Source organism: Pteropus medius, unplaced genomic scaffold, assembly GCF_902729225.1.
Source record: "Pteropus medius unplaced genomic scaffold, Ma_sr-lr_union100, whole genome shotgun sequence".
Taxonomy (NCBI): Eukaryota; Metazoa; Chordata; class Mammalia; order Chiroptera; family Pteropodidae; genus Pteropus; species Pteropus medius.
This window is the reverse complement of record NW_024351543.1, coordinates 899825-924917: the sequence shown is the minus strand read 5'-3', so window position 1 is coordinate 924917 and position 25093 is coordinate 899825. Positions and strand designations below refer to the sequence as shown.

Genomic DNA, 25093 nt, shown 5'->3' with positions numbered 1-25093 from the left:
CCTTTTAAAGATATAAAGAACTAGTGAGTTAAAGATTAAGAGTTGAAGGAAAAGACAGAAGAGCAGTGGTTAACTATGTTGAGTTAGAAATCTAAGAGTAGCCTTACCTGTTTTTTAACCAGTGCTTGCCAATCATACCATCATACCATGGGATTATATAGTCTTGGCTCCTTCATTCTTATGTTCTATAATTCTTGTATGTCTGTTTGTTTTTCTTTTATGTAATTGAGGTTGCACATCATGCTATTTTTGGCAATGCCTGATTTTATTATATTGTACTTTTATCAGTCATTTCCTTTAGAAGGATGGGGGAGGAGTTTTATTTCTTTTAATTTAAAATTTGTTTAATGCACTGGAAATAAAATTGGACATATTTCACTGTTTAAAAAATCAGAAACAAAACAAAACAAAAACCACAAAGAAAAAACCAGCAACCCAATGAGCAACAGGGAAAAAAGCTATGAAAGAAATCAATCTGTACTGAATACACATATAGAATACATCCCATACAAAAGAGAAACACCATCGAATTAGAAAAACATATCGTTTAAGCTACAATGCTGAAAAAATAAAAGCAACCTGGGTTCAATGGGGAAGAGGAAAATAGGGCATTCTTTTGAGATCTGAGATCTTGTCATTGTTCCAGTTAATGCCCAAACAGGTTAAATGTGGGAGAGGCAATGATGGAGACAGTCACCCCAGCCTTCCTCATACCACTGGAGCTCTCCATGACCTTGTAGCCTATGCTTGATCTCCATTTTGGGAAAGAAAAAAAAAATGCTATGATTGAGAAAGGGGCTTGTGTAGAAGTATGTGTACAGTACACATGGACACAGTTTAATCTTCTGCCCGCGTACTACTTCACGTGATTCTTTTTTCCGTGAGGTTTTTGCAGTAGAGAGGCCAGCAACATGGGAAACTATAAATGACTCAGAACATCAGCTATTGCTAAACAACCTCTTAATTCCAACGCGATCTCATTTCTTCAGCATTCCCAGATACCAACAGAGCCAGTTAACCCATACAAATGCACAGTGAACCGAAAGAGAGTTTTCCTAGCCAACTGGCTGTATCATTTGTTTAATATTTGCTGGGTTTTTCTGGTTTGGTTTTGTTTTAGAGTAGGGGTGGGAGTGGATGTAACTTTACAAACCTAATACAGTAATTGTTTTGCATCTTCCATGTTTTATGCAAAAACAGACATTTAAATCAATAAATAATTGTGCCCTAGACTGAAAGTTAATGTTTAGGAGAGGAAAAAAATTGTTGGAATTTTTTCTACATTTTTTTGTGAAGAATCTTTTTTGGAAAGGAAGGATACATATTTTTGTTGTGTAATATTTTCTATTTTTGAATGCATTTTATTGGTACAAGACTGTTTTTTTGGTGAAGACATTATTTAAAAAAAAAAAAAGAAAAAAACTAATTGAAAAGTTTGCCCTTAAGGATATGCTGCAGTTTTGAGGTTACAAAAAAAATAACTGATTCAAGATGCGTGTTAAAAGTTGGGATTATATTGTTGTTTTTTGTAATTGTTACAAGAAGAAGTTTGTACCCACTGCTGTTTATTTTGTTTCAGATGAGTAAGTAAAGGGATTGTTCTTGTTTTATTCTTTTTTTAGAGAAAAAAAAAAGCTATTTATGAAATGTCAAAAACACTGGACTGTGAGTTTAAGTGTGGAAGCATTTTAACACCCTGTGTCTTCGACCAATTATGGGAACCCCTTTTCTCTTCCCCCACGCCTTAGCCTTGCCAAATGAGAAAAAAAATATATAACAGCAGTCATATGATCGAAGCCACTGAAGCCCTGCTTTAATTTTTATGGTTTGAAAAAGTTGTAAAACCAAAGTTAAATTTGTTTCTGAAATCCCACCGTCTGTAGTCCTTTTTTATATGACGCAGCCAGCTGACTCTCTGCCTCTCTGTCTTGGACCATTGCCTTCTATAAGACTGGGGCCAACTCTAATGCAAAGTGAGGCTGAGAGGTGGTGAGCCTGAGAGTTGAGGTCTCATGAAGTAAATGTGAGTGAGACTTCAACCTCTCAGTGGGCAACCACGATTCCCTATCCTGGGGCACAGCTACTTAGAGCACGCTGCTTAAGCTGCCTGAGGAGAGAGCCTCCAGTCGCCTCCACCCTCGCTTCTAAGACCCTCCTGTTACTGTTGCTTTCCAGGATGGCTTTGCCTTTCTCAGCAGCTCACATTCCATGGATGGGGTGAGGTAGGGGGAGGGATCCAGTTGAGAGAAATGGCTGTGGGTGCTATGAAGGCAACCCAGCCCTGGAGAAGGTAGGGCAAGGGACAGTCTAGCACGAGGGATCTTGCCCACCTTCTCCTTGATTCTGTGGATTGTCCATCCATCTGCTCACTGTGAAGATGGAGAGGCAGAGTGCCCTAAGGCTGTTCAATAGCTTTTCCATATTTTTTCAACATTGAAAAAATAATTTTTAAAAACTGTGATTTAAAAAAAAAATCATTTGGCTGGAGGGAAGGGAAAAGGGAAACACCAAAAGCTGTAACATGATTAACTGGAGATATTTAACTGGGGGCACTTTCTAGACCAAGACAAATGAATTCCATTCTGGACCCTAAAGCAGCCAAATCTTGAGACTGTCAATGACAGAAAGCTGAAGAGACGCCTCCATTTCCTCCTTTCTCCTTTCTTTCTCTCTGTCTCAAAATTGCCTGTTCTTTTTTTCCAACTTCCTTCAAACTATTGCCCCAGTGGCTCTTGGACTCCCATTTCATGTGTATGTGCACATGCATGCATGCATGTGAACACACACACACACACACACACACACTTGCAAAACGCCATTTTTCTTAAGGATTGTGGGACCGAATAAAATCATGTGCCTTCATTTTTTTTTTTTCCTTTTATAGTTATATGAACCTCTTCCTTTTTACAGTGTTTAAAAAAATAGGGGAGGCCGAAGCGTTAGTGGGCTTGGGCATCATTTGAGAAGTAACTTTTGTTTAGCACATTCCCCCTAAACATTGAAAAGAAACATTTCAACCCCTTCATGATGCTCTTTGGACATTTAGAGCATCAGGTAACCAGATACATGACAACCTAAACTCATTTGATCTTAGAGTAATTCCTGAAAATTCTATTTCATAGACTTCTTTGATTTTTATCAAAAATGAGGTGAGCAATGGCAAGCAGCCTTGTTCTCCTGATTTGGTGCTTTTTGCGTGTGGCGTGGGTGGGCATGGGGGTGGGGGGCGTGGGTGTGTTCAGACAAAGGGTGCATTCCTACAGATCTCTGGTGCTGAAGGGCCTCGAGTTCCTTTCAGAGACTGCATTCGACACACTTTACACACAAATGAATGGTATCACATGCAATATTTTAATGGAGCAATGGAAGAGGCTCTTTGAAATGGGATTTTGCATCTTTATGTAACATTTTGATTTCTCTGGTGCCTTATTCCTACTTGATGCTGGCACTCACGTACCCCCAAGGAGATGACACGGAAGTCAGCCTTGGCAGTGGGGATGCTTGGGTGATGCTTGAGCATGCGGGGACGTGGGGAGGTTGGTGTCAGTTGGTGGGGAGGGGAGTAGATGGCATCTCTTAGCTGAAGCCAAGCAGGAGCTGTGCAAATCCATACAAAGTTAACAATTCCGACCTGTAAACACACCCCAAACTCATTCTCCCTCATCTGAGCTTTCCTTCCTTCCTTCTTCTTCTTCTTTCTCCGCCTTCTCCTAAAGGTGCTGCTGCTGCTGCTGCTAAGGTGCCCGGAGTCCAGAATGCCCAGTAATCACTCAGGCACAAGCCTGGCACTGCCACGTCAGCCCCTGGCACGACCAAACTCAGGTTTCTCTTGCTTGGGGCTGAGAACTGTCAGATTTTCTCATCAAAATATTTTCCAAGGAATCAGTGGATTACAGTTATTTCTGCATTGAAAATGCACTTTAAAAAATAAATAAAAGCTCCAGACTGTTTAAAATGGACAGAGGGAGCAGGGGAAAGATAAACGTGCTAGTGTCTGAACCCAGTTCAGTTTATCTCCAGTTGAAACAATATACACTATATTATGTATAAATGTATACACACTTCCTATATATATCCATATATATAGTGTATATATTATACATGTATAGGTGTGTATATGTGCATATATACACACATGCACACAACAAAATCAGATGCTCATTACAAATCCAGATGCTCATTACAAAACCAGTTGCTACACAAACAGCAGCAGAGGAAACAAGGTTGGACTCTTGCAACAGATCACAAAAAATAAAAACAGCTACTTGCAGTGACTTTGGTCATTTCTGTGTGTTCATAAGGAATGGATTGTAACAGAAAAAAAAGGAACAGTGTTAGTGAAAGGAAAAATGGGCGAAACCGTCTTGATCCAATGGGAATGCAGTAATGTTCTATACTATACCATTTCATCTGTTATTTCTTTTAGTCATATTGATTTGATTTCAGTTTTTGGCTACTGAGTAAATTTTTTAAACTCAAGTGACCCACAACAAACTGAATAAAACAACTACAGTGAAAGCCCTTTTCAATGGAAGATGTCAGAAATCTCAAAACCCTTGGCCTGGCTCAGAACTACCATGTGCAAATCCGTACTCTCTTCATGTTTGAAATAAAACTGAAAAAAAAAAAAAACTTTGAAGCACCTTAATGTGGCCATCTACTCGAGGAGTGGGTGCCACTTTTTTTCTTTGAGCACCTTATTGATGTGTTTTGCTATCTGCTGTCTTTCTGTTTCCTGTTGGCTGAATGGCTAGCTGTTAACACCCACATGTGCACAGACTGGATGTCCAGACGTGTGTGTTCTCGGTAAAGTTTACTGTGGTGACTGCTGAAAGGTGAACCCATGTCCTGATTTTTCCGCCACAGTGTTGTGATAAGATTCAAAGAAACCCTATTTCCTGCACAGAAATGTTTCTTATCACATTGTATTTTAGTATGGAAAGGAATATGGTCCCTTTTTTGCAATTGCTACTGTATACATACACACATACACACACACACATATTCATTCATATCGAAGTGGTATTTTCAATGTCTGTGTGGGTGTCACTGTTTATGCAGTTTCTATTTCCCAGCGAATTTTGAAAGGAGGGCAACTTTCTTAACCAGATTGTCTTTTCAGACTGAAGACCTAGGAACTGGGGAAGAGTTTGGAAAGAGGGAGAGGCAAGGAAAAAGAGAGCTTTAAATTGAAAGAATAAATTCCCAAGAGGAACCTGGGCTCAATGACTGCAGACACAATACCCTCCAATATTTTCAGATGGGCATAGAACACTGCTCATATCAGTCCGTGTATGGTATAAACCCATGTACACACACACACACACACACACACACACACACACACACACATCCATCCATCCATCAGTATATACGTGGTTTGGGATGAGCAGGTCAATAGTTTTGAGAGGGAGTTTGTTCCTTTTTTTTTCCCTCATTATACTCTTAAATTGTTGTCAGTTATCAAACAAACAAAAAATTGTTTTTGAAAAACCTTGCATACGCCTTTTCTATCAAGTGCTTTAAAATATAGACTAAATACACACATCCTGCCAGTTTTTTCTTACAGTGACAGTATCCTTACCTGCCATTTAATATTAGCCTCGTATTTTTCTCACGTATATTTACCTGTGACTTGTATTTGTTATTTAAACAGGAAAAAAAACATTCAAAAAAAGAAAAATTAACTGTAGCGCTTCATTATACTATTATATTATTATTATTGTGACATTTTGGAATACTGTGAAGTTTTATCTCTTGCATATACTTTATACGGAAGTATTACGCCTTAAAAATACGAAAATAAATTTTACAAGGTTTCTGTTTTGTGTGGAAGAGTAATTGATGTTGCTAAGAATGATGTTTGTTTTTTGGGGTTTTTGTTGTTTTTTTTTAAATGTTACCAGCACTTTTTTTGTAAGTTTCACTTTCCGAGGTATTGTACAAGTTCACACTGTTTGTGAAGTTTGAATATGAAGGAATAATTAAAAAAAAAAAACCCTCTTCTCTTGGTTTCCTATTGTGTCTTCTTTATACTGTGCAAGTTTTCTTGTTTTAGGCAGTTCTCTCTATTCTTTCATATGTTGTAGTTTAGGTCTAGTTTGAGATTATCCAAAATAAAGACTATACCTAAAAGACAAGAAAAATTCTCACTATATTCTCTTAGTTCAAGAGGTAAGAATTCCAGGATTGGTGAGGTTGAGGTCACTTCGGGGAAATATAAGACAAATTTGGGCATTTTCCATCTCCTGTCCAAACCTCACAAATGATCCCATGGCTCATTTACTGCTGTCTAAATCATTCACCTTTTATTTTCTCTCACATGCAAATCAGTATCTATCTGCTTCTCGTGGAAATAACCAATCCCATATAACACTATGCCCATCTATTCTTGTATCCAAGGAAAGTTCATAGCTCAAAATATGTCCCCATTTGATGACTTCGGAGACCTCTAAAGGACTCCTATTTTCTACATAGACCCTTTCTCATATGCAACTCTACCCATTAGGGCTAACTTCATCATTCTCATAGAAACTGCTAGTGTGATGAACAAGACTTATACCTCATTTGTCCCTAGTGAAGTCAACCCAACCAAATTAGATTTGCTAAGTCTTCAGTAAGCAACTATATTTCACTCGATATTATGCACTGTGGGAAGAATGGAATCGAATTAATTCAGCCCTGGTAAGCCTTAAAGATCTAACAACTAGAAATAAAGGTTTGTATAAAATCAAGAGCTAGATTGTACCAGTCGAACTCTCAGTGGCATGAGAGTTTATAAACTAAGAAACATAGGTGAGCAAGGTAAGTCAAGGAAGGGTTCAAGAAATAAGCAGTCTAGCTTGTGGACTCCCAAAGACATGCAGGCTTTGGACTGGAGATGCTGAGTGCAGACAGACATTTCCACCAGTGTGAAGAACACATAGATGCTCAGGTGTGAGCTTGGGATGGGAAGGGTCTTGAGAAATCTGGGTCGAAAGGTGACCTCTGTGAATTTAAATATTGACTCTTGCAACTCAATCACTGAACCCCTAAGTTCACCTGATATTCTAGGAAGTAGAAAATAAAGAGGAAGAAAATATTTTCATGATGCATGATTGTCCCTATTTGATTTCTACGAACCTTAGCAACATCTTAATGATGCCAGCTAACTTCACCCAGAGCCTTTGATCTCTGCATCATCCCCAAACTATTGAGGCCTCTTCTCTGCCCGTTGAAATATTGTTATGTGGTTTATATATGGGCTATAAGTGGCACATAGGCTATTCATACAGCACTTAGCAGTTTATGAAGTTCTCCTTCATTTACTTCATCCATCCTCACGATTATGCTGTGAAACATTATGAAGTAGTTATTATAGAAACGGAGGTTCAAAATGTGTTTTTCCAATACAAAATGATTAATAAACTAGTGCTTGAAGTCAAGTTTTCTGAAATCCAATGATATATATACCACACCAGTGATATAAATACCACACTCAAACTTGGTATATATCCTTACAAAGGAGGAAAAAATTACCTCTCAAGACCTCTCCCCATATGAGGGGTCTGTGATTATTTTTATTATAATGTTTAGAAATAAACTAATAATTAATATAAGGTATAATTATTCTATTATAATCTTTCTTAAATCTGCTCAAACATAAAACAAGGTAAACCTATTATGGTTATAACTCTTAAAGAATTATAAAACTAAAATAAAAATAAAAGTAAATTTTAAAATATTTTAAAATACAAGTAAAAAATAAATACAAGTAAACTATAATAGGTTATAATAACAACAACATATTGGATGATGTTTGGCTGAATCTAAGTCACTATGCACACACACACACACACACACACACACACACACACAAAAAGGTATATTGCCTGCGTGGACATGTGTCCTTCTAAGTGCAGCACCTCTACTCTGCAGTGTGCAAAGTGCAGACAATTCTCCCACCACTTTCCTAGTATTTCAACCACTGCAAAATCTTCCACTGCTCTGCTCGCCTGGAACGAATGAATCATTTATGAATTAAGCTTCCATGTCTTAAAAGCGGCTTATTTATAAACACAAACATGGAGACTGGAGACAATGGCAGCATTCTGTTCTAAGAAGGTCATCTCTACATGTATTATGCATTTGAAAGGGATACCACCAGGAAAAAACATGGCCGGCCTATAAATCTGCCTCTCTGTATTTTCCTCATATGCAAGGCAATTACTAGAATCGTGATGTCTAATATACTAACCACCAGTCACATGTCACTATTTACATTTAAGTTTAAGTTAATTAGAATTAAATAAAGTTCAGTTCCTTAGTCACATTAATCACTTTTCAAATGCTCAATAACCCCACGTGGCTAGTAGCTGCCACATTGGATGGCACAGACATAGAACATTTCCAACATCACGACAAGTTCTATTGGATAGTGTATGTCCTAGATGCTATAATAAACTCTCTGACACATCAAAGTATATAGTTCTGACTTTGAGGAAGCTCAGGCTCTTGCACACATAAGGCTCTCCTGGGCCTCTTGACAGGTGTGCTTTGGAGTGGAGGTGGGGATTACTAGTTACAGCCTTGAAGCAGGACTATGTAGAACCAAAAGGCTGAACAAAACTCACACCCTACAGCTGGCACCTACGACCTGCTGCTGATTCCCTCCTCTTTGTGGGGTATAGTATGCTCGCCAGAATACTGCCACTCTTTGTAACACACACAGCTGCCCTGCCTGTCTAGCTCGACATCGATGGAATCTGTATGACCCTGAGTGTGTGAGGATTCATTTCCAGGGGTTCTCTGGGTAAAAAGGGACAAGTCATGAAATAAAATTGCAGGAGAAGGTCCTGTCTACTCATGCAGATTATCTACCTCAAAGCTCCATGACTCAAAATTTCTCATATTTGTTTAGCATAATCCTTTGGATTATAGATCAGACTCTATATGCCCAGGCTTAGAAGGTGGCGTGATAAAAGGTAGGGAATCAGTAAATTTATTTATTTCTGAACTCTTATTCAATAATTCGTTTATTCTCCTCTCCTCTTGTCAGAAAATCCAAGAGGGGATCCAAGAGAGCTTAGAGTCTCTTCTTGTCTGTACTTAGTGGTCCCCTACCTCAAGCTCCCCTGTGATTCTTCCCTATGTTTTTCTCAAAAGACATAATAAAAGCAAAAAGTCTCCTCAAAACCTATTTTGAATGAGAGGGAGAGACCACCAGTTAGAGATAGGCACCCTCCCCAACTACCAGCATGGCTTGGATTTAGAGACTAGACCTGCACGGTCTAATACAAATTTGATGGGAGCCACATATGTAATTTTAGATTTTTCCAGTAGTCACATTAAGGGAGAAAAAAGAAACAGGTGCATTTAATTTTAATATTTTATTTAACCCAATATATCTAAAATATTATCATTTTGACATGTAATCAATATTTTTAAGTTACTAATGTGATAATTTACATTCTTATCATTCATATTAGGTCTTCAAAATCCAATGTATATTTTAAACCTACAGCACAGCACATCTCAATTCAAACTAACCACATCTCGCATGCTCCATAGCTACATGCAGAGTGACTACTGAACCGGACTGTGCATGTCCCCAGGAATTTGGTTCTCCAAGGAAAATCTAGTCCATTGAATTCCATTTTAAAATTTATTTTCCATTGAAGTCAATCTCATTTTAGTAACCTGACCCACTTACAACATCTATGGGTCCTTTTGTATTTCTATCGCCATCCAAATGGTATTTGTAAATGATTCCCAGTTACCATCATCATGTTAAATAACACTCAACTCTCAATCTACCTCAGGTCAATATGTGCCTCCATCAAATAAAAATACCACTCCCTTTTTGTCATTTCCAATTTGCGAATCGTGTTCTACTCCCAATTTGCACTAGTTTGTGAGAAAAATGCTGAGAACTGCCAAGGTGAATAATAGCATTTTACATATATCTTTCTTCCAAAAATCTTGGCACTCTGGACAGATTTCAGCTCATTGCTCCTAACTACATACCTGTTTGGTAGAAAAGGGAGAACCATAAAAATAAAAATTCAAGGAGGAAGAGGAGTTGAACTGTCTTCTTGTTCAACCAACCAAATTCTTATGGAGCAGGGCAATGCTTTCATTTAACAGTTGGCAAAAGACAGCCTTTCTTCACATTTTCTCTCAGTTCCTGTGCCGTGAAAGAAAATCAGTCACCTGTAAACCAACCTCCCTCCTTATTCCTCCAAGAGAGATGGTGGGAGGATAAAAGCCTAAATGCCACTTAAACAGAAATGAGCAGCTCGGATGCCGCCCCAACCAGAGTACAAAGAGGTCAGGGCTGAATTTAAGGGGTCAGAGAAGCTAGTTTGAGGGTGTACATTTTTTAAATCCTCTATCACCCTCCTTTTTATTTTTTCCTAGGAAGAGTCCCGATTTTAAAAATCTAGGTTTTCCTTGTAGTGAGAAACAGATTCTTTATTCAAAGGCGCAATGGTGGATTGATAGAGAAAAGGTGGGTCACGGCTAAGATGAAGGCCCCACAAGGACGTGGCTTCCCAGTTCACCGTGGGAGGAGCTCAGGCCATCACTGGATACTGAGTACATCCAACAAAAGGCCATATCAGGCCATCACTGGATACTGAGTACATCCAACAAAAGAAGACTTCAGTCACCTGTCCAAACAATAAAATCTGAAGTCTTTTTGGTTCCTTTGGTACCAGGTTCTTCTTTGTAGGGCTTCCACTCCCAACTTTAGTTTCTACTAGTTCCCTGGACAAAACTCCTGTTCTCACCAGACCAGCCTCACTGCTCCCTGCACTCTCACAGGCCACTTCACTACAGATAAGCCTATTCGACCACCTCACATCAAACTGACACCTTTTCCCAAACGTGTCTCATATCCTTATCTCCTTAGTACCTCTCCATGTAAATGTTGTCTCCCCGCTTAACTCTAAGTTCCTAAAGGGCTGAGACTTAAGAACCATGGTTTAGTCATCCTTGAATCTCCCCACAGAAGCTGGTACCAATGCTTTCTTCACAGGCCACCTTGAAGGTGTGAATGTTGATGAAACTGACATTGAGAAAGGAGATGAGTGTGGTTCTGAAGTCATACACCATCATCACCCACCACAAAATCCTGTAGCCTAAATCACTTCCCGGTGTCAGTAAGAGGAATATATGGCTCAGAGCCACAGAATTGGCTCAAACTGCCCAATTCAAAACCAGGTCTTTTTTATTTTATTTTTTATTTTTTTTTAACATTGTATTTATAATCAAAGTTCGAGCTGCTCACCCCAGGTCTACCATAATGGAATGGAAGGAAAGGGTACAGGAAACGCAGACAGAGAAGAGGATGACATTCATTCACTCAACTGAACACACACACACACACACACACACACACACACACACACACACACAGCACCGATGGAGAGTGAAGATGCTTATACATCCACTTGTAATAGCAAAGACAGTCTGCGTCTCCCAGAAGATGCCTCTGGTAGCTAATCCATCTCTGCTGGGAAGCTGAGGCTCCCGAGGCTTCTATAACTCAGGACGTTGAAGTAGTCATGCTGCTCAGCATAGTCATCTCCCCTCTGCTCTCTGTAAAGACCTGCAGGCACAACTTCCACCTGGACACGGTTTCCATGGGGTGACAGCATACTGGGGCCCCACTCCTCCTGTGCAGATGCCGGTCTCCTGAGGTCACTTTCTACAGAATGGGTTCTGAGAAATTTCTTCTAAAAACAAACAAACTACAAAGTGAGTATGTAGGGATGTTATTCAAAAGTTACTCCCCAACATGATACATAATTATGATCCCTCTCTTCCTTACTTACACACACACACACACACACACACACAGGCAAAATTATGTTCTTACCAACACCAATTCTTTAACCCTTAATTTCTCAGCCTTGTCACAGTCAGATTTCAGCACTGATCACTGCACTAAAACGCCACTTGCTACATATGCAATGTGCCTTACACCCCATTTCTTCCTATTCTCTCAGCTTAATGAGGCAGCTTTCAGTCCCATTTCTCTCTTACTCTTTACTGCACCTGACGTTGTGGACTTCTTCTTATTTTTAAATGTTCTCCTTCTGTGGCTTCCATGGTGTCGCTCTTTCCTGGCTCTCCTCCCCCTTCTGTGAACCCCCACCTTCCTCTTCAGTCAGCCCTGCTCTTTTTTTACTGCCTACACATTAGTTCCCCAAATAAAGGGGTTTCCAAGGGTTCTGTCCTCTGTTCTCACATTCAGCACTCTCTCCTAGCCACCTCATCTAAATGCACATTTACAACCACCTTCGTTCCTCTGAAGATTCCCAGATCTTTATCCGAACCAGCCAGGTTTCTGTCCTGCGCTCCAGACCCAGATGTCCACCTGCCAACTGGACATGGCCACCTGATGATCTACAGCAAGCTCGGACTCAACCTTTCTCAAAAGAACCCATCAGATTCCCTCCTCCACAAATTGTTACTACCCCCACAGCCTCTGTCCTGGTTTATGGCACCAGCTGACCAGAAACCTGGAGGCTAATGTTAAACTCTAATGAGCCATAAAATCCCATCCTGTTTTACTCCCAAGTAGCTCTGAAATCTATTCCCTCTTTCTCATCCCTACTTCCATGTCTTATCTCTCACCTGTACCTCTATACTCACCTGCCTCTAGAGTGCCTCTTACCTCTAGCCCAATTTCCACACGGCCACCAGCAGAGTGATCTCTCAAAAATGAAAGTTGGATCATGCCATGCTTCTGCCTAAAAACTTTCGCTGGCTCCCGTTGTCTAAAGGAGCCACAGAAGGACTTCAACGAATTTGTAAAACCACTTAAATGGTATAAAAAACATTATGTGAGGGTGCATTCTTTTGGGAAGGAAGTCTATATTTAACTGCATTCCCCACTCAAGACTGTGTGCGATGCTCCCCCAAAATGCCCTTTGTGACTTGGCCACCCTCATCTTTCCAGCTTCACGTCCTGCAGTGCTTCCCTAACCAATGCCCTTGTGGCGTAGGGCCTGATACCAGAGAGATACCATTTCTTGAGAATGTGCTATGAGCACGGACTGAGCTAGCTTCTCACGCGATCTCAGCAACACTCCTTTTGAAGTTTCTACTTTTGAGTGAGCTAATAGGCACAGGCAGGTGCAGTCACTTGCCCAAGGACAAATCCAATTCTGACCTAGGTTCGTCTGACTCCAGGACATGCTCTTTGTCCTCGGCAAGCTGCCTCTCATCTTACAGCTTCCAGAATGCCAGGCACTGTTTCCTGCCTCTCCAGTTTTGTATATGTTGCACCCATTGTCCATTCCCTGTAGTTCCCTGAAAAAAGTTGTCTACTTAGTCTTCCAAACTCAGCTCCACAGCACGTTGTCCAAGAAGCCTTCTCTGACCTTCCCAGGAGAGCTACATTTTCCCCCATGTGCTAGAATATGGTCCTGGATGTTCTCTGCTGTAACACTGAGTGCTATCTGGAACTTACCTGTTTACCTGCTGTCTTCTCCGGGCCCCAAACTGTGAGCTCCCTGATGGAAGGGTCTGTGCTGTGTTCCACTTTGTAACCTCAGAGCCCATAATAGATGTTCAGTCTTAGGACTGAAATGCACGTGCACACATGCAGCACTACCCACACACACACACATTTTTCTACAGCCCCATACCTAAAAGAATTGGTTTTTCCAAATCAAAGTAGGGACTCATGGTCAGACAACTACAATTGCATTTGTGGGATAACAGGCCAGAACAGTGAAATCTGTTGAGGAGAATCAAGGATGTGAATGAAGTCAGCCGTCACATCCATATGAGAACATCATAGGTGAGGGTTCTGCAAAGGCAAGGAAATCAAAAAACAGCAGGCACAAACAGGATGGCAGAAGAAATGCTTACTGACACCCAATGCAAAGATGACAACTTCTCAGCCTTACCGGACACTGCTCTAAAACAGGTCGCTCACCCCCACCGTAGGTCTGAATGACAGAATCACAAAGAGCCACATACAGGCTTGGAAAACAATAGCAAACCAAATTTCATTCTGCTTTCCCCCCACCGCTTCCAAGATAGGAAACACCGGCACCATTACTGGCTAGCATCACGTTCAGCAGTGCACAAACATATGCAGGGAGCTGAGACGGAGGGTGGATGGGGTCGCATGGATGGGCACCATGAACAAATATGAAAAATTGAGATGATGCCACAACTGCAGACCCTGAGGTGCTGGACCTAGAGAGATGCCATAGCCTCAGAAGCACACACACAATTCAGGTAACCTCTCTCCACATGTTGTTTCCTTCATTCTTTTTCAGTAGAAGCAGTTGCACCTTATCTACCAAAAGTATAATAAAAAAGTGTTTTTCATAGGTCATGCCAATGCTATGCTTAAAAGAAGTACTATATCCCTTAACACAACCCAATTCATTTTTATAATATGTATACTCAATTCATTCTCAGAGAACTGCTGTGACCTTTTGTGCTGGTGTGTTCTCGTTCCCATTCTTAGACTTGTCACCCTTGCTTTTGAATCTTAAGACTCTTATGGCTTCCAAAAGTCCTCTGGGAAATGTAAATATGCCTGAGCTGGGTCTCTCAGCTGTTCTGTTTGCATTCCATCTTGCATTAGGGACTTTGTAATTATAATCAGTGTTAAAAAAAAAACAAGTCTGGGACCACTGCACTGCCAGGACAAACATTGCCCTCTTAAAGAATCTGAGGAGAATGGACAGTGGGGTTAGTGGTCATTGTCCTGGAGCTGGACACACCCATCTCTCCTTTACCTCACAGAAGGTTCCCTGAGGGCACTTTTGCCAATAGCTTCTTAGCAAATAATATTCATTCATTTAGTCATAATCGACCCATGCAATATAAATATTTATTGAGCATCAGGTATTATGAGGTGCTATAATAAATGAAATTTATAATAATTATAAGAACATAATTATAAGAACATGTATTTATAAGAATAATAGTTATTAATACATGCCAGGAAAAATGCCACGCGGTTTGCTTGAATTATATGACTTAAGTTTTTCCACAACGTCATGAAGGCAGCACCATAATTATTCTTAATTTATAGATGAGAAAACTGAAGCTCAGCAAGGTTAGGTGACACAGCTACTCAAGTGGTAGAGCCAGAATCTAAACCTATGTCTGCCTGAATCCAAAGGCCATGTTCCTAAATATTGCACCCTACTGGCTCTCAGAGTCTGTAGGGAATGCTGTTGGTGTCCTGCTCAGATCCTCTACACCTGGCTAGTGCGCCCATTCCCCAGTCCTGGGAGTATAGGGTGTGATTGCCTCACAGCTGACTCTTCAATGGAGAATTGTTCTCGGGCTTTCCCTGGTGAGGAGCCAGCAGTCAATAACTAACTGAAGTGGTTTTTAGGAAGCCAGCTCCTTGCCTCAAAGTACAACCAACTCTGCATACAATTCTTGGCTTCAACCAAGTCTCCAGCTAAGACCACATCATGCTGAGCTTTCTTCTTCCCTTAGCGCAGTGGTTCCCAACTGGTCTGTGGCCTGTTAGGAACCAGGCCACACAGCAGAAGGTGAGCAGCCAACACGCAAGCAAAGCGTCATCTGTATTTGCAGCCGCTCCCCAGCGTTAGCATCACCACCTGAGCTCCACCTCAGATCATGAGGCATTAGATTCTCATAGGAGGCCTGGTCCCTGGTGCCAAAAAGGTTGGGGACAGCTACCTTTGGTCTATCCTGCTTCCTTCAATACCCTTCATCTAAGAGGCTATCTCAATAAATCACTGTTACCAGAATTCACATGTCAGGCTCTGTTTCCAGCAACCAGATCTAAAACAGTTGCTTCTGGAAATGGCCCTAGATGGGATGTGGAAAGAGATCCCTCACCAGCTGAATGAGAATATAGGCCCTACCACTGGTGGTAGAAGGGGATGGGACACAGATAGAAGGGGATTATGAACTGGTGCAACAGCTCTGACACATGAGAAGTATGAGGCAAGTAATGACTATTAGGACCGTGGGATTGGGTGGCTTTTGCTAAATCCTCTGGTGCACTGAAGAGAGAAAATGACAGATCTATCAGCCACTGAAAGCAAAGTGTGAGAGTCAAAGGTCCTCCTCAGCAGCATTTAAAGAAGTTACTCCTCTCCAGTGGTGAAGACCAGACACAGGACCTGCTTGTAAGAGAGACAGAACTTCACAGAAGGCTGGATTCTAAGCCTGGGCAAGTCTCCTATACCGTTGTCTTGATAAGAAAAGTGGGGGATCTCTCATCCTCCTTTATTTCTCACCCTGCAGAAGTGCTGGACAGCCCAGCACTACTAAAGGACTGTTAACGTTAAACAAGCTAATGTACCAAAATCCCTAGTACAGGATGATGCCCAAGATGCACCAGACTCATAGTAGATAAATCAAACTCCCAGGGGAGTGGCTTAAGGGACAGGCAATTGTAGATGACAGCAAGATGGGGAGGAGGCAGGTTCAACCTTTCAGGAGCTCCCAGACAAGGGAAAGAACAGAAGAAGAGCATAAACAACTTTACTAAAAGGCAGAACAAGGACCGTGAAAAAGACACAAAAAGCATTGGGAGAGATCACATCTAGGTCTCTCTCTGGACAGAAAGAGGGTGCGAAAGGATCAGGGTGCCAGGGGTGAGGTGCCCATGACTGCGCTGTGCAGCCTGAGTCGTTACCTTTCTGGCCAATGCAATCGCCGCGATGACCGCTATGCAGATGATGACTAGCGCTGTGGCTCCGAGCAGTGGGGTCAGGAACCTAGAGCTGTGCTCAGCCTCTAGAGAGGACAAAATAAAGGGAGTGGGCTGAGGCCAGAAGCAAGGGGAAGGTGCAGCATCAGGGCACAGAGGCGGGTATTGGCCCGGCCTTTCTCCACCCACACACAGCACTGGAGTCTCTAAGCTCAGCTTTTGGGAAAGCAGAGTATCTGCCAAGTCCATCATGAAACATTGACTGATCCCTTGAGCAGTGGCGGACCTCACACGTGTGACACCAGAGCAGACCATTTTTAACACTCCTTTCCTCTGTGTGGCAAACTCACCACTACTAATAATCATGAAATGAAATGACATCCAGAAAAAATGGAAAATGAATATTTTCTTTTGTTACACTTCACATTTATAATCATACCAGTAAAAGTATTTTATTTAATTAAAAATTAAAATTAAAGTACAAAAAAAGTAAAGAAACCATACAACCTTTCACCTTAAGCCCATAATATTTGACCACCTAGGCTGAGACCCCAGAGGGAGTGAGGTTCTGGGACTTTCTTTATCTTTGCTGTTTCTCAGCACTTGACACACAGCAGGTGCTTAATAAATATTTGTGGTATGAATTAAAGCATGAACAAGTGAACTTCTATTAAGATATAAAGTGTAACTGGAAGGAAGAAGAGGAAGGAAGGGAGTTTTGAAGAGATGAGTGATACTCGATCCAAGAGAATGTGAGAGAAATCGAACAGTTATCTGGATGTGTGCTGGGCTGCAGGAGGAAGGGTTTCCAGGCTGCTTCATCCCATCTCCACTTCCTTCCCAGGTGTCCAGAGAAGTCTTGAAAAGAGAAGCGTGTAGTAGAGGCCAGGCTCACTTCCTTTGAACTAAAGGCTTAGATTGCCAGAAAGGTGGCTATGGAATGCAATCCCTTAGGACAAGGGCAGTGCCCACAGTTCCCACGTGGTACCAGGCAGAGGATGGGAGGAAGCCCAAATCCCCTAGAATGTGTTCCTCCTGCCCTGAGGACTCAGTCCCCTGTCTGGCTACAGGTGGAAAACAGGGCAGATGGGGAGCAAAGCGGTCATGGAGGACACAGTTGGGAGGTCCAGAGGGACTGCAGAGGGCTGTGCACAGAAAAGGATGTAGGCTCTTCCTCGCATGCTGCATTAGTCTATGTCGGAGCCAGCCAAGAAGTAGCCTTTGAAAACAAACTTCAAGGTAACCTTTTATCTTCTCAGTTTCACATATTTTGCTGACTCAGATAATTTAATCTCCAACACAACTGACAGCAGCAAATAGAAGTTCTGAGGGTGTAGTTTTGTGAAACCAGAACACCTGTGTTAAAATCAGCTCTAACGCTCTGAGCAACTCCAGGTCTCTGCTTCCACTTCCGTCAGTCAGATAGGAATCATATTCATAGCTAACAGTTATTTAGGGCTTACCATGTTCCAGGGCATTTTCTGTTCTATAGGCATTTTCTTGTACTAAGTAATTCAATCCTACATTAGCATCTCATAAAGTCTTACATCTACCTCATTGAGAAAATCTATGCACAGAGTTGCTAAGAAATCTTGTCTGAGGCCAACAGCAGAACCAGGATTTAACCTAGGTTGTCTGGCATCAGTCTGAGTTCGTAACCACTCTGCTATACTGTCTCTCAGATATGATAATAACCCTTTCTCATCTTCCAGAGAACTGATTTAAGTGTCCAGGTGGATAATGAATGTGAGAGCATTTTGATAACCATGAAGTATGCACGAATGTAAATTATTACACATTTACACCTAGCACACAGCTTTGTTTTTAACCAGGTATAATCCTTTATAAACTAATTTCCAAGATGGATGCTAAACTAATAAATAAGAACCTTTCCCAGATGACCTTACAACTTGTCTTCCTAGTAAATACACATAGATGTCCTTCTTATACCCAAAAAGTGTGGTTCACAATCCTGGCTGCACATTCGAGTCACCAATGACACTCTTAGAGCCTATCCCATCCTGGCTCTGCCCCTAGAGAATCTGACTGAATTGGTCTGGGATGGGGCGCTGCCATCAGCATCATTGAAAAGCTCCCGGTTGATGTGAAGATGAGCCAAGGGTGAGAGGCCCTGCTTCGTAGTGTTTGGCAGGAACGCATTTTCTACCCTAGAGGATGAGGGTCATCAACCACTCTGCTCCAGAGGGCATACCTGAGTTTAGCAGGACCTTCAGGAAGATTCTCCCTTTGTACATCCCATCGGGGAAGGTATAATAGATGCAGAAGTACTCCCCTGTGTCGTTCGCAGTCAGCGAATGGAGGGTGAGGCTCAGGTCAGAGCCGGGGACCACTCGCTCCCTGAAGGCTGGGGAGGTGTGCCACCCCAACTTAGCATGATGAATGGCCAAAAGTTTGTCCTGCTGCTCCCAGTTGACCTGAGTCACTGCGGCAGTGGTGAAGGAGAGGTGACATTGTAAGTTGACAGAGCCACCTTCCTCTGCAGAAATGTTCCCCACAGTTACTATTCTGCCTGTCACAGCTCCTAGGGAAGGGGAAAAAGCATGCATGAGTCCTAGGTCAACAGCTGACCTCAAACCTTCCTGTAGAAATTCCACCCTCAGATGGTTCAGAAAGCAACATAAAAACTAATTTACACTACAGTTTTTAAATATTTGTGTCCGCTTTTAATACATAAGGAAATAGATTTAACATACATTCAATCTATAATGGCAGAATCTCCAGAATCTGGGAAGAAGACATTTTGATCCACAGAAAATGTACAACGTTTTTCTAGAAGTTTCCTCAAGGATGTAAGAACAGACGATGGAGCGGAAGTGAATTTATACTAGCAAACTGATTATTCTTTCTTCTTAGTCCCTATTGCTCCTCCTGCTTCCTTTCTTGTCTTGGCCTGTCAGACACCCCCAACCCCAAGTCCTTCATCTGCCACCCAAAACAGAAATGTGCTTCCTTCTCAGAGAAGAGAAGTGGGACACAGGACTCTGAAAACTGTTGTTTCCTTCCCACAGACAGATATAGCATTCACTCTCAGCCTTCCCCCCACAACCCGCCCCCCCCCGCCCCCCGTTCCTCTTCCCTGGTCTCCCTCTTCCTTAGGTTCCAGGCTAGATTTTCAGTCCTTACCTGAGACAAGGAGGGGAGTCTGCCTCAGCCCCTGGGCCCAGATCAGGAGAAGACACCACTGCATGCTTCTGCCCAGGGGGCCTACAGAAAGCACATGTGGCCTCTCCTGCCACCGAAACAGGCCGACTGCAGATGGCAGGGTGAAACTGAGCCTGTGAGGAAAGAGGGTCTCGGAAAAACTGAGTTCAGCAAAAACAAAGACAGATAAATCTCTCAACAAGTACACAAACTGCATAGGGCTGGCCACAAGAAAGACCATGAAGGAAACACATTAAACAATAAGCAAAAATGTGGTTAGAAGTACACTACATGGTCTTTGGATTACATTAGTCAATATATTTTTTTAAGTTCTCTTACGGCACTTCCTAAAAAAAAAATCAGCCATTATCTAATGAGTTCAGTGCATCTGTGTCATTCCAAGATTCTGTAGAATCTGTTACCAATGGAATTCACTTGCTCTCCCTGACTTCATTCTACTAAAGAATGTGCAAAGATATGAGAAACTTAAGTCTGCGCACTTATTGGCCAGGAACTGCTCTTGAAATCTAATGAACCAATGAGCAAGAGGCATTTACTCTGGCAACAAGACATGGGTGGGACAAAAGTCTTGGACAAACACAACAATTTTTCCTTGAATGGGGTCCTCTCCTTAAGTCTTGTACCTTCTGCCTTATTTGTCTCAACTGAGACTTTGCTGAGTTCTGGCTTAGTCTCTCTGACCCACTATTATCACAGGAGACCAGAAGAGTGAGTTTTCTTGTGCATGGTGACTCCATGAAAACCGGGAATTCAGAGAAGGGCAAGCTCCAGTTGCCTAACCCTAGAAAGGGATTAGTTCAGCAGTCCCCAACCTTTTGGCACCAGGGACCGGTACTCTTATGAGAATCTAATGTCTCATGATCTGAGGTGGAGCTGAGGAGGTGATGCTAGCACTGCGTAATGGCTGCAAATACAGAAGAAGCTTCGCTCGCTCACCTGCTGCTCATCTCCTGCTTTGCGACCCAGTTCCTAACAGGCCACAGTACTGGTCCGTAGCCCAGGGGTTGGAGACCCCTGGATTAGTTGATCCTTGCCTGGAGATCTCAGCTCATCATCAAATCCTACCGTTGACTCATTCTCCCTCCCCACTGCCTTCATTCATTTGAAAGTCGCTGAGTGCTTACAAAGCACCAGTCTCAACACCAGGCTCTGGAGACACAGAGGTGAATCATCATAGCCCTGCCCTCAGTTCACAGTCAAAACTTGCTCTCTGGCGAAGCCACACTCTGCGAGGAGGAGGTGGGGAGGTCCACATTCACCTGCTTCTAGAGCTCACCGCTGCTGTTCTGGGCGTGCTCCATGGTGCATAACCCGAAAATCTACAATTCCAACAGGGGAAGCATCTGAAGCCTGGAGCTCTGTCCCCACAATTCCAGGCATGCATCCTGAGCATTCTACACTCTTCAGGCTCCTGTCTTCCTTCTCCACTTCAAGATGCTCCATCTCAGACCAATTTCCTCCCCTCCCTGGGTCCAGCCTATTCCCAACACTACACCATGACCCATGAACCAACCCCTCACAGCTCACCTCCAGCCCCTTAGACAATATATGCCTCACCAGCTTCTCTCTGCCTTTCCCAAATTCAACCTGTCCTTCAAGGCTTACATCAATATACAACACCGCTCTTTCCAACAATCACAGTCCCTTCAGCTAAAACAGCAATAACACCTAGTGTCTGAGGCTGAACTGGTAGGGTGTTTCCAAAACTCGTTGTCAAGACAGGGAAAGCAGGAGTGGGACAGCCAAGAGCAGCTAGTGGGACCAGAACACAGAGAGAGGTGGACACTGGGGTCTGCGCTATAACAAATTTACAACCTGTGTTTCCATAGTGGGGGGTGGGTGGAAACCATAGAGGCAGGGCCTGGCCTGTCTTATATAACAAGAAATCCAAAGTAGTTAAAGTATTGATCTATTTGTTTCTGAGCAATTAGTCTAAAGAAGAACACAATCATGTTCATTTTGATGAATGATGCTCCCAAAGACATTTGAGGATGGCGATTAGCAGACTATAGAGTAAGAAGTATCTGGCTTGGTGACTTTGGGAAAATTATTCTGCCTCCTTAAGACTCAGTTTCCTCATCTGCAATGAGAACAATAGTATCTCCTCCCACCTCCAGCATAAGGTAATTGCGAGAATTCAGTGAATTAACATTTGGTAAGGTGTTTAGCACAGTGCCTGGAACACAGGAAGTATTCGAAACATCAAAGGTATTGATAATAATATTAATTAAGAAGTAAAACGAAAATCAGAAGAGAATATCTCTCTCAATCTATGTAATATATTTGCCAGGAGTAAAACCCTGGTCTCTAAACTCCAAAGCTAGGGTTCGAGACAACCTTTTTGCTCTGTCATATGCATCTGATATAAAAAATATATGAGGATAAAATGTTCCTGCAGAAAAGAAGCCACTGTACCAGCCGGACCCTAAAGAGGCTTCGGATGAAGGTGAAATGACAGAAGAGTCTTCCAGGGAACCTTCCATAGTCCCTCTTGGAGCCACCCACTCAGCAGTGGCTGCAGTCAGAGCTAAGCAACACAGCTCTGAGGAGCAGGTGTGCACTGAGAGGTGTGAGCTGAGCCTTTGGGGCCAATAGGCAATCCCTGTGGCACAGCATAAACCTCTGAGGTCAGTCAGATGCGAACTCATTCCATTTAAAACTTTTAAAAAGAGTCACCATAGTTTTCCCTCCCCACACTTTTGGGGTTGCAGGATGACCAGGTCTAGTTGGCCTTGATGCAGCTAGATGTGTATAGGTGCAAGGGAAGGGCCTCTACTTGCATGTAAAGGGCAAAGAAGTGCTGGCCTAGAATGCAAAACATTCCCGGGGACCCTCAAGAACGTTCGCAGCGCAGCCTTCCCCTCAACCCTGTAAGCTCCGCCCACATGAACCCACAGCCCGTTCCACCGGCAACACTTGGAAATCTGTGGCCCGGTGGGGATTACAGCACTGGGCGAACACAGCTGAGAGTGGTCACACTTTCCACAAGGCCTATGACTTGTACACATAAAACACTACCTAGAGTTCTCTCAGGGCACTTACCAATCTCTCAGCAGTGTCTTTGAACTTCAGCCTCTCCGAAGTCTTGCCTCTGGCTCAGACATGGTGGAGGAGCTTCAGGCATATCACAACTTCTCTCTCCTTTCCTTGCCTCTAACCAAGTGCAACGTTCTGCAGCTGCAGGATTGGTGACCTCCTCAGCCAAGGGCTCTCACTCTCTATCTCAAAGACCAGCGCCTCCTGGTGGTAGGCTCTCTTGTGGGGGAAGGGGCAAGAAGATCTTTAATGCATGCAGGTCCACAGAGGGTTGTAGGAGCAGAGAGACAGGAAGTGGGCAAGTGGAGAGAACACAGCTGCCCAAGACACCCAGAAGGGTGCTCTCCACAAGAAGAGAGCCACCTCAGAAAATCAAAGACTAAACATGAAAGAAATGTCTATCGCCGCGGGGTTTGTTGGTTAAAACTGGCTCATGGTAAATGCAAATAGGCAGAATTTGGGTGTGAGATTGCTAACTGTTATTCCAAGTTCCCTAGGGAGAGGTGACTTGTGAGAACCTCTCTGACAAAGGCTGCCAAAGACTTTGGTGGACTATGGGGAATTTGCTTTCCCAACTGTGAAAATAGAATAGTGACCTCCCCCTCCCCCCAGCCCCAGGAGAGGTTAGAATGCAGAGTCAGAAGAAAAGTCTTTGGGAGGAAGCAGCTGACCTCTCACCTTAGGCCTTTCCTGCAGCCTCTCTTTAAAGCCCTCCCACCCACTGACATCCTGGGTGTGATTATATTGTCAATTCACCCTCCCTAGTCCCATCTGCCTTAGGAAAGGTATCGTCTGCCCCTAGAAATTTAGTTCCTACTTCCTACTCCCTGGAGCCTGTAACATCCAGGACAGCTAGGATTGAAATAGAAGTACAAGTGAACATCTTTCATTCAAAGAACCACTGAATCATCAAGTGCTCTCCCTTCACCAACAAAAAGAATGCCAGGCCTAGATGGCTTCACAGGAGGACTCTAACACATCTTTAAAGAGCATGTTAGTTAAAATATACAGACTCTAATGTTAGTTAAAATATACAGACATAGGACATAAATGAAAACTTCCAAATTAGTTTTATAAAGTGAATTTCAAAATGATACAAAAATTACTAAGATTAAAAAACCAGATTTTAATCTCACTTACAAATATTAAGTAAAAAATTCTAAATAAAATATTGATGCATAGACCCCTATAACGTATTAAGCAAAATACGTAATAACAAAGTAGAATTTATTCCATGGTTGTCACGATGATTCAATACTAGAAAATCTATTAATATTGAATATTAGGTCTACATAAGAAAATCATATGGATATTTCCTTTGATGCTGAAAAGAAAATTCAATCTCATGACTGATTAAATAAAAAACACTCAGTAAAATAAAAATTGATAAATTCTGTTGCAACATAATTACACGCACACATACACCAGCCCCAAAGCAAATGTCTCTTTTGACAGGAAAACTCTAGAGTTCCCACAAAAATCAGATAAGGCAAGAATACTCATTATTGCTACAATTAGTTAACTTTTCAGAAGCATTAGCCAATTCAATTAAATAAGAGCAACCGTTAAAGGCATAAGAATTAGAAATAAAGATTAAAAATTATTTCTAGTTATTGATACTAATATAAATGGAAACTCCAAGAGGATTAATTTTAAAATACCACAAAAAATAGAATTCTGCAAAATTTGCAGGATAAAAAATTAATAAAAATAAACAAATAGTCTGCCCATGTATAACCATTAACCAGTTAGAAGATATTTTAGAAGGAATCCCCATTTACGATGGCAGCAAAAAAAGATAAAGTACTTAGGAATAAATTTGACAAGAAACGTGCAAAAGCCATATGAACAAAATCTTTACTCCAATAAATCAGCTATCCAAATATATTTTTAAAGGAAACCATACAAATACTAAAAGAAAACCTAGGTGACTTTCTTTAAAATCTGGAAGTAGAGAAAATCTTTTTCACTATGACTCAAAATCTAGAATCATAAATACAATTTGGTGAGGAATCTGACTACATCATTTAAAAAAAAAAAAAAGAGCTTTCACATTTAAAACACCATGAAAGTCAAAAGATAAATGATAAGCTAGAAAAAACATTTGGGACTTGTTTCACAATCTAATAATTCATCACCTTAACATAAAGAGTTCCTAGAAATCAAGAAGGAAGAGACCAAGAACACTGAACAGGTCAAAATACACGAACTGGCAGTTCATAG

The 25093-nt window shown here is 41.9% G+C and overlaps 1 protein-coding gene across 1 annotated transcript; it reads right to left on the bottom strand.

Annotated features, from left to right (window-relative positions):
- Nucleotides 1–11172: 11172 nt before the first annotated feature.
- On the bottom strand, nt 11173–23036 carry TIGIT (T cell immunoreceptor with Ig and ITIM domains). The gene is made up of 5 exons (XM_039842986.1): nt 22877–23036; nt 19796–19947; nt 18864–19193; nt 16637–16737; nt 11173–11717 (listed from the first exon to the last, which is right to left on the bottom strand). The coding sequence occupies exons 2-5, from the start codon at nt 19857–19859 to the stop codon at nt 11481–11483; spliced, it is 732 nt and encodes a 243-aa protein (XP_039698920.1). The 5' UTR covers nt 19860–19947; nt 22877–23036; the 3' UTR covers nt 11173–11480.
- Between the last annotated feature and the right edge of the window lie 2057 nt (nt 23037–25093).